The sequence below is a fragment of the Anser anser genome (assembly GCF_964211835.1).
Source record: "Anser anser genome assembly, chromosome: 4".
Classification (NCBI taxonomy): domain Eukaryota; kingdom Metazoa; phylum Chordata; class Aves; order Anseriformes; family Anatidae; genus Anser; species Anser anser.
The window spans coordinates 65,551,049-65,560,864 of record NC_139724.1 but is presented as its reverse complement, the minus strand read 5'-3'; the positions used below and the strand labels follow the sequence as shown (position 1 = coordinate 65,560,864).

At 40.6% G+C, this 9,816-nt stretch overlaps 1 protein-coding gene across 1 annotated transcript; it reads left to right on the top strand.

Annotated features, from left to right (window-relative positions):
* Positions 1–5,110: 5,110 nt before the first annotated feature.
* On the top strand, positions 5,111–7,845 carry CYTL1 (cytokine like 1). Its single transcript, XM_083836273.1, has 4 exons — positions 5,111–5,380; positions 5,488–5,532; positions 6,901–7,029; positions 7,190–7,845. Exons 1-4 carry the CDS (start codon positions 5,237–5,239, stop codon positions 7,262–7,264), a joined length of 393 nt encoding a protein of 130 aa, XP_083692399.1. The 5' UTR covers positions 5,111–5,236; the 3' UTR covers positions 7,265–7,845.
* Positions 7,846–9,816: the final 1,971 nt, after the last annotated feature.

The following is a 9,816-nucleotide window of genomic DNA, read 5'->3' as shown; positions in this document are numbered from 1 at the left end:
TTGCTCTAAATCTGAACAAGGGTTTCTTCCCAACATCCTGCTTCTGAGGCTGTAATTTAGGATAGCTCACACATGTGAGCCATCAAAACCCAGATGGAGGCAGAGGCATGCTCTGCTGCTGAAAGCATCCCTGTTATTGCATTGGAGATGCCTGTGAGCCACTTAGAGGTAAAACTGCCTTTTTCTTAGCAAGGCAGTGAAGGCTTAAGGCTCTAAACCCTGCACTACTTGAATCAACAAGCCTTGCAGTCACTGAAAAGAGTATCATTGGCAGGGCTAAAACCACATAATCTCCTGTCTCCCTGTCGTTAATGGCCACATTCTCAAAGCCTCCCAGGGAAGTGCCATCATCCCCATTACACAGGCAGGAGCTGGGACCCAGATAAGCCCAGGTGATAACTGTACTGCCATGACAGCAGCTCATGAGGACATCTCTGGGCCATCCTGGGAACCATGCTGACACTGCACCCAGGGGACAGCAGGAGCTTGCTGCCCCAGCCCTGCTCTAATGCAATGGTTCTTTGTCTAAGAACAGGCTTTGGGGTCTGTTTCCTCAATATACATGTACATTTTGAAAAATAACAGCTGTATAGAAAAAAAGAATCCCATACCACTGAATGAACAAAGAGGACTTGTGCTTAGCAATCGTAGAGAAGTGGTGTTGCAGCACCAGCCCAGCAGCAGCACTGAGGTCCTGCCTGCCTTGTCCTTCACCTGCAGCTCGGCTGAGCTACTTGAGCTACCTGTAGGGAAGAGTTGCTTGCCTGAAGGAGACACGTTGAATCATCCCAGCTTAAAATGTGGTCACACTGTGCTGCTCTATGCATCTTGCCATCTGCACCAGGGCAATGTGTGAGGCTACACAACCCATACCCCAAATTCTGTACTGATGTCTACAACGAGACTCTACAAAGTGCAATATGGATAATGCACAGACAACAGTGAGAAAAACGAGACAGGGTCTTAGCCAAAGTTCCAGACCTTCCCAGAAGGCTGTGAACACCTCTTTTGTGCTGAGCTGGAAGCTCACGTGGCAGTTCAGCTCTGCTCTGAAGCAAGAAGTGGCACCTTTACCACAACAGCAAGCTCAGCCATGGGCTTTGAATCACTTCCTAAATACACACAAGGCTTTCTCTGTAAAGCACTGTTTTGCTTTTCTTTTCCTATTTTTCAATATAATCAGAAGCTGGTTTCATGAAGTGTCTCATGGCAACCCCAACTATTTTAAAATAAACATTTTCATTAAACAAGTGGATTTTGGTATTAGGAAGGCAGTAACTTGAAAGAGCTTTTGTCAAAAGTTGGTGGAGGCCTGGGTACACTGTTCAAACACAGGAGGAATTTCTGAGTGCATAGTGAGTCCTTTGACTTTTAGAAAAATATTATTGTTTGAGCTCTCAGTAACCTGGAAGTAAGAGAACAACACAGCTCAAAAATTAAAAAAAAAAAAAATGTGTACAGTTATGTCATGATAGGCTTCTAGTTTCTCTCTCAGCCTGTGTCTCAGCTTTTGCTGTGGAATATTCCTTGTAAAAAAGAGTAAATAAATGCACTGTAAATAGCTCTCAGAAGCTGTGGTGACATCATCAGCTTCATGAGCTGACATTAAACTCAGAAAGTATGAGTGTGTTCTCAGCCCTCAGAGCCCTCGTGTAGGAGGAGTATGGTAAATTATGACCGTGGTGGAGATGTCCATGTTGTGGTGGTCATCCCAGATATGGTGGTACTGGTTTCCTCCTGCTGTGCTCCCTTCTAATGTTAGCCTTGACATCACCCCACAGACTAGAAGGGCTGCAAATAGCAGCTTCTCCATAGATGCGATCCTGAGGAGAGTTGTAATTGTAACATATTTTGCACTTTGTCCCTTCCTGTACTGTAGCTCTCAGGGCTATTTCCATGTCCATTTTGAATATCCCCTCTCAGATCCTATTAGCATTTGTGAAGAACAGCTTGTGTCTCCCCATTAAGGACCTTTTCTGCCCAAGGCAGGATATGCACCAGAATTAATAAGTGACTTTTCATAAGTGACAGGATAAAAACAGTCACCACAAAGAGTGTCTGGAAATTCAAGGCCTTTAGTAACTGCATATCTGGTTCAGAGTTGTATCAGGTGCCAGAGACTGAAAGACTCCCAATGCCTGGTGTCACTAGTGATTTTTCCTGAAGCCATCAGTAAGCTTCTTGAGAAGTTATTTGCCCATATGTGGACCATAAACTGAACATATTCAGAGCTCAGGGATAAGCTGATAAGCTACAAATAGAAGATAACTGAGAAGAAATGTTGCCTTTTTTGAATTGAATTGCATATTCAGCAGCAGAAGTGCTGATGAGCTAGGAGACATGGAAAATATCCATCTGGGTCAGAATCAACTATGCATGAAATCTGGTCCAGAGAGAGGAAGATTTAGGTGAAGATATTAAACTCTAGTCCTTCTTTTATAGCTCTTTTCTGAAAGAATGAAAAAAAAAATCCCTTCTAATATTTCTGAATATGAGAATGCTGTAGCTGAGCAAAAACTTCAGGGCAAATTAATCCAACAATTTTGCCCCTTCACAAAGCAGAGAAACTTTTGTTTGTTTTTTTGGTTGGTTGGTTAAATATTTTGGTAAGGTCTGGATCCATCCCTTGCTTTGCTTTCTGTACCAATATCTTGGTAGCTCAGCAAGTCGTATTTCCTCATTCTGCAGCAGAAGCCTCGATGGGTCATTTCCCTGCCTGCTAGTAGCGAAGCATCTCTACAAGTGCACGGGGCTGAGAAAATCTCAGCTCTCAAGAAAAGGATCATCATGGGTATGCACGCTGCATGTCTGGTGGGTGACAGACCTTTCCTCTCCCTTCCCTTTGTGGCTACCTCAGTACGGGACCATTCTTTGGGACAAAAATCATAAGCCCTCAGTGCTATGCAAGAGCTGGGCTTTCCCTCCCCTGGATGTCTTCTTGGAGCTGAGGGCTCTGACTGCAATAGGTGCCATTCAGCACTTATGCCAGGCTCCCAGGGATGTGACCACTGGGTAAGAGTTCTGTAGCGTGGGGCTTGCACCCCAACTTGGGAGACAGGGTATTGTGTTAGGCCACAGGATGCTACATGCTCGCCTCCCTCACCCTAGGCAACCAATGCATAGCTCAGTTTATAAAGTAATTCCAAAACACTGTTGGCAACTTTAACATTAGCCCACCCTAAAGAAAGGGGCTTTTAAACAGCTTTCATCTGCCTGAATCTGGCAAATATGCAGGACTTGGATAGTAGTTTTGATGGCATATGACTCCAGAGAAAGTGGCCATGAGGCCAGGCTTGTCACAGGCGCTCAGATACCTCTGTTAGAACATGATCCACAGTATTTTACTGTGGTTTGAAATTAAATATTCCCCATAGGCTTAGCGTAGGTAAAATATCAGGAGAGAGAATAATGCTCACAGTAAAAATAAAGAAAGAAAGAAAAAGGAAATGCTTCATTCTGAAGACACCCTGAGCAGCAGTTGGATTGCTGACTTCTTGTACTGAGAGAGCATTTATGCTGCTCAGAAGACTGCTCTTCTGGCAGAGTGGCTACATTTTAGCAGCTTGCCAAATGAGAAAAAGATAGAAGGATAATATTTCACCACTAGCTTCCGCTACTCTTTACAGTAATGAGATGGAGATTAAGAGCCTGTTTCTTTATGGGCAACACTCATGCAAAGAAGCATCCTTTCCTTGGGCATGCAGTAGGTAGCTGTGCTCAGATCTATGATCCAACTGCTTTGGGTCATCTTGTTTTCAAAGATAGAAGGTTTTATGTCTTCCTCTCACCTCTTAATTCACTTGTTTAAGCAACTCCCTTTCCTGAAAATAACACCCAGCAGCTCATTTACCAAGGGGAGTCCTAAAGTCCCCACTGCCAGGACTCCCAGCAGTTGAAGTATTTCTTTCCTCACTGGGTATTTATCACATTGCCCTTCAGAAGTATGATATTACTAAACAAATCATACTTTATAAAAGCAAAGAAATGTATTACAAGATAGTACAATACAGCTCTATTTCCCTGTTTCCTCCAGGTATTTGGGGGGATTTCAGTCAGAGTCCTCTGCAAAATACAGAATTCTTCTTTTCGCAAAGCTTGCTTTCAAGACTCTGATTTTGTCTCCAAAAATGGCGGGTGGAAAGCCCCTTTCTCTTACTGGTATTCTGTCATTTCCCCTTCCCCTGTCTTCGGATGAACCTTGCAGGACTACTTCAATGCCAAGGGATTACATCCTCTATCAGATACTTTCCTATTTTGGTTTATACCAAGCTAGAACATGAATTTGAAAGACGCTGGATTTTGCTGACTTTTGGGGGGGTTGGGGAAGATGGGGGAGGATAACTTGTGAAATAAACAGTTCTTCATTCAAAGGTAGTGCCTTTTTACAGGACAATTAATATATAACAACATATGTTCAGCCCCACGCCTGCATCCCAGCATCTGGATGTCTTGGCTCCATCTGGAATCTAATAAAAGAAAGAAGCCTCATAAATCCAGCTGAGAAAGCAAAATGGTGTTTATACATATACATTTACGACAGCCATACAGAGATGTATTAATTCTATTTGAGACCACAAATGTGTAAATATACAAGTTTCCCCAGTCATAGGAAATATTATTTTTTTGATTTAGAAATAGTGAGTGGCTGCATAGGTTAAAAAGGGGAAATGATACAAAATCTGCGAGGTTTCCTTTATAGCAACAACCTTTCAGACCTGCTAAGTACTGATTAGTACTGTCAGTGTAAGATACCAGTGCTGGAAGGATACCTCTCATAAGCAGCCTATGAAGCTGCACAGCTGTACATTATGTTTTCAAGAAAGAGTCTTATGTGCCAAAACACATACAGGATCGAGGCCTATGGTCCTTTGCTAACTCCATGCTGTTTCTTACACATATTCCTCTTGCTTAAGATGTTCATTTGGTTATTTTCTTTCTGGAATGCAGTGTGCCAGTAGTGTTTGTTTTTGTTATCCTTGTTCCCTCCTTACCCTGCTCCTGGGCAGGAAAGTGCTAGCAGCCTTGCTTCATAGGTTGGCAGGAAATTTAAAACAGCAGTAAGCTGCTCCTCGGACCACCCCCAGACTTTTTTTTTTTTTTTTTTTCCATTGATGCAGGAGACTATTTAATTGGGGGCTGACTTGTCAAACTCACCCTTTGACGCTTACCAGTAGCTGCCTAACCACTAACGGTGATTTCTGCCTCCCTTCCTCCTCCTTTGGACGAGCTCGCCACAATGAAGATGCTGCTGAGCCTGATCGCTCTGCTCTCTGCTGCCCTGCTAGCCCGTGCAGCCCCTCCAACTTGCTACTCCAGGGTGTTGTCTCTGAGCAAAGAAATCACAGAGTCTTTTAAGGAGTTGCAGACCTCCAAGGCTGCGGTGAGTCTACATAAAAACTGTTCCTGCAAAGACACTGCAGGTTGCTTGCTTTTGATACAAGTTGCTCTCAAAACAGAATTGTAACAGGTCTTTCCTCTTTCCTGCAGGACCCATGTGTGGAGACGCTGCCCAGGCTGTACTTGGACATCCACGTAAGTTTTCACATTTCTGTCTTACCGTTGTGCAGGAGAAACAGCTAATAACTCTTAGAAGAGAGCATAACTCTTAAGCTTGTGCCCCAGAAGAGTAGTTTGAAACCAATTTTTAAAAGCTTAATTAACTAGAAAGATGAGTCACTAAAAAAAAGAGAAAAACACATTTTGAATCTTATGAAAATCCCTGTGGAGCTTCTGAGATTTTACTAGTTTAAAAATACAAAGATGAGGAAATCAATATTTTGAAGTGATTATCATTTATACATTATTTATTGTGACAGAAAATTTTCAGAAGTTAAATGTGCACAACAAAGCTTGGAATAATAGTTTAAAAGAGAAAATTCAGAATATTTCTTTTCATTTAATTTACCTACTTTGTTTTATATTGTATGTAGCTTCTAGCCTGCAGCTTTAATTAACAGAAGGATACGGATACTTTGCCTGTTTTCCTGTTTTAAATAGCCACTTGTTGAATCCAGAAAGAAAAAGTATTCTTGAGGATATGGAAGTTAAATACTGAGAAAAGACATCAGTATCATCTCCCAGCAAAGACAAAATAGTCTCCTGCATGTGTAGTTTATATCTGTGATATCTGACATACTTTGTTGCTATTCTCAATGCTATACTGAATGACTAAAAGGTAAAAAAAAAAAAAAAAAAAAAAAAAAGACCAACCAAGAAATCCCTGACATGTTTTGTTGGAGACAATTACACTGTCAAGTCTTGCAAGTCAGTACCATTCAGATCCTGACTCTGGAGCTGCCAATGCCTCTCCTCATTGCAAAGCAATGTGCCTTGGTTTTCTTTGCTTTAAAATAAAAGATGGAATATTTATCTACCTGCTTTACAAAGACACTACAAAATTAATATTGTCTCTGTTTTATTTTAATAATGCAAGATATGAGGTAAAAATATGAAAATTTTTACTCAGAAAAATTCTGACTGGTGCTCACAGTATTGTATGGGAACTGAGGAATTGTGTGTAAGACCTTGATAATCTTGTTCACCAGCTAAATGAGGCACTTTCTTAAAAAGAATGTAGTGCATCTATATTGCAGGTACCCCACCAACTGCAGGAGCAGATGTGATTGTATTGGCACAGCTGTCTCCTAAAGCACGTGAGAAAGAAGTTGGCAGACCAAAACCGTGCTTGTGAAATTTTTTGAGCACTTATTTGGACCAAGCGTCTTTGTTACGAAATATCGATGGTAAATTTTCCTCACTAAAGGATACATAGATTACACATACACAGAGGCAGGAATTCAAGGTTCCCAGAGAGGCAATAAGAATTTTGAAAGTGGTGGACCAGGAACATAAATCTCCATTTGTGCTCTGTTACAAGTACTTCTTCTGCATGCTTTGCAGAATTACTGTGTGCTGACAAAACTCCGTGATTTTGTGGCCTACCCCAGATGTGAGAGAGTGGTTGAAGTGAGTGATCTGAAGGAAAAAGCCCGTAGCCTGTACACCATTATGATCTCCTACTGTAGAAGGGTAAGTCAGGATGCATCAACAGGAACACAGCTTTTACCTCCCTCCATCTCCATCCCGTCCCCTGACTTCAGCAAAGGCTGATCAGGGCCTGAGTTTCTCAAACTTATATTATCTTCTGTGTTCCTCCTTACAACATTAGCCATCTCTTTTGTTTCTCCAGGACTTGGTGTTCCTCACCGATGACTGTAGTGCTCTGGAAAATTCTGTTGAGACCTCGGATGAAATTGACAGCTAAAATGGAGTCAGACCCAAAGTTGTACCTGGGAAATTTTCACAGAAACCAAGAGTCAAAATATATACACACAGTCAGCTACAACATTAACTGCTAAAATATTTTTCAAGCACACTAGCAATATTGTCTCAGACCTACCCATTTTTCTCAGCCTTGGCAGGAAATGAACTGCATGCCTTACATACCTACAGAGCTGCTAGGAAAACTACGGTTAGAAAGCATTTTTTTCATTTGGCAAGGTATGATATTTCAGCTTAGCCAAATGTATAAAGTATGTTTTGTTTAAACACTAGGTACTAGATTTTAAAACTCTATTATGAATAGCTAGACTCATAGAAAATGTATTATGATCAATATTCTATCCTGACTTAGAAGTTCTTTTATTAGATGGCCATGGAAGGAACCTTGTTTTCTTGTGTTCTTGTTTTTCTTAAAGGAGGAGTATAACTGTGTACTGGCAGAAATATAGCTCATATATGTATGCTGATAGTTTTTGATGTCAGACTTGTAAGAATAGAGGTGAAAGTATCTTGTCTCGGCGAAAAATAAATAAATAAATAAATAAAAACGGCCTTCTAACCCAAGATGCGTGTGTTACATCATGTCTTTCAAGATCAGCCCAAAAGGTGTGATTCTTACAAACTTTTCACAGGCACTTTCAAGTTGTTTTTCACAGCATAAACCATCTTTAGCTTTGTTTCCATGGCAATGCAAACTTTGCTGTGTCTGCATGATTCGGCAATGTATAAGTTTCTACTTGGAGAATTTTTCTTTACTGAAAACAATTTCTTTAACAAAATTAGTGGATTCTTTTTTAAATACTGTTTCTGTGTTATGAGAATGTAAGCTGTGAGGCAGTGGCTCAGAAAGCTTATTCAATGTTTGGACAGATTGCTATGCTTCCAAGACACAACTGATATACTGAGCTACAGAGATTAATAAAATTTCCAGATGGTAGTAGTTCAAGAGTCATGGGTCCCTTCAGCATCTTCAGGACATGAGTCCTCCACATCTGGCAGCTCTTTGGTGCCAAAAATAGAAAGGAACTTTCCCATATTCTTGGAACTAGTTGCAATTACCCCATAGGGTCCTGTCCAAGTGGTTCCTCTCTCTCCTGTACAGTATTATATAGTCTGGTCATGCAATAGTACAGTATTATAGTCTGATCATTCCTCTGCAGCATTGCCAGCTCTGGTGACCTGGTGAGTGGTCCCACCATGTCTTATAAAAACACCACCTTCTGCAAGGTTGGGGGATTACCTAGCAATCACAGCTCCTATATTATCTTCTGCTGTTTCAGTGAATATTTGATTCTATAAACCAAAATGACTGACAACTTTTATGGAAACAAAAGGATTATAATAAAAAAGGTGTTTTGTTGTTTTGTTTTGTTTTGTTTTGTTTTCCTTAATTTTGGAATTATCTTGTTCTGTTGAAACTAGTAATCACTTTTTAGCTACAGTTTTCTGATTTTGTCATCATTCTGATACAAATTTTCTGAATCATTTAGACTTATTCCAAATCTTATCTATATAACTGCAGCAGATGTAGGTTCATACCAATGTATCCTCTTTTGGTTGCTGTAATGCAGAGAGCTACCTATGCATAGGGATCTGTACTTTTGACAAAAGTTGATCTATGTCCATTTAATTAATTCCCAATGAAGAAGAGAATTATGAAGGAAAGGAACATGAAATTCAGCTGACACGTACTCAGTGTTTATGGCTCAGACTAGTTAATGCAACTTCTTTGTTCCTCAGTTCACTCATTTTGAAAAGAAATATTACCAGTACAAACACGGCTCCCAGGAATACTCTAAGCTTAATATAAATGATATGATATTTTCATATAGAAAGCATCAGATTATGACACAAATTAGGAGACCTAAACATAAAAAAAAAAAACAACACCCAACTGAAATCAAAGGGCTCCAGATCTCCAAAGACAGAAAATACATCTGTATAGCAATTCCTTTCCTAAAAGAATATATTTAATCTCTATTCTGTTCTGTTCTGTTCTATTCTATTCTATTCTATTCTATCCAACAGAAAATGTATTACATTTACAATAAAGTGGTCTCAGACACATTCATCCTGAAACTGCTGCAGAAATATTCATTCCTCTGAACCTGGAAGATCTCACAGAACTACACGTCATTGAACCACAGAATAAGGGAGGGAAACACTGAATCCAGGTGAGATACAGAGGGAAGAGAGAAAGCAAGTGGCTTCCTTTGCAGTCTTTCATTTGTAAGTGTAGGAATGCATTAAGGAATGTGCCTATCCAACTTTCCACTTCTCTTCTGAAGCTCAAGTCCTCTTGTGTTAGCCCTATCAATCCTCTACAAGAGTTACTCTGCCCCCAGGCAGCTCATCAGGGCTCTCTCTCACACACATAGGTTTCTCTGTGGCCATGTGGGAAGAGACAGTAGCAAGCTCAGCAGTCTGGTCTAGCACCAGGCTGAAATCAAAAGTGCAACAGCTCAGATTGTCCTACTCTCAGAAAAGCCATTGCTTGGTTTGCCTTCTAGAATTCAACTCCTCTCCAAGCCAGCA

What these genes read in the sequence shown, in the direction of transcription:
- CYTL1 (XM_083836273.1), top strand. Translation starts at nt 5,237, where the DNA reads ATGAAGATGCTGCTGAGCCTGATCGCTCTGCTCTCTGCTGCCCTGCTA. An exon ending in GGCTGTACTTGGACATCCAC is followed by an intron (nt 5,533 to 6,900) that starts GTAAGTTTTCAC and finishes CATGCTTTGCAG; the next exon opens with AATTACTGTGTGCTGACAAA. An exon ending in TGATCTCCTACTGTAGAAGG is followed by an intron (nt 7,030 to 7,189) that starts GTAAGTCAGGAT and finishes TTGTTTCTCCAG; the next exon opens with GACTTGGTGTTCCTCACCGA.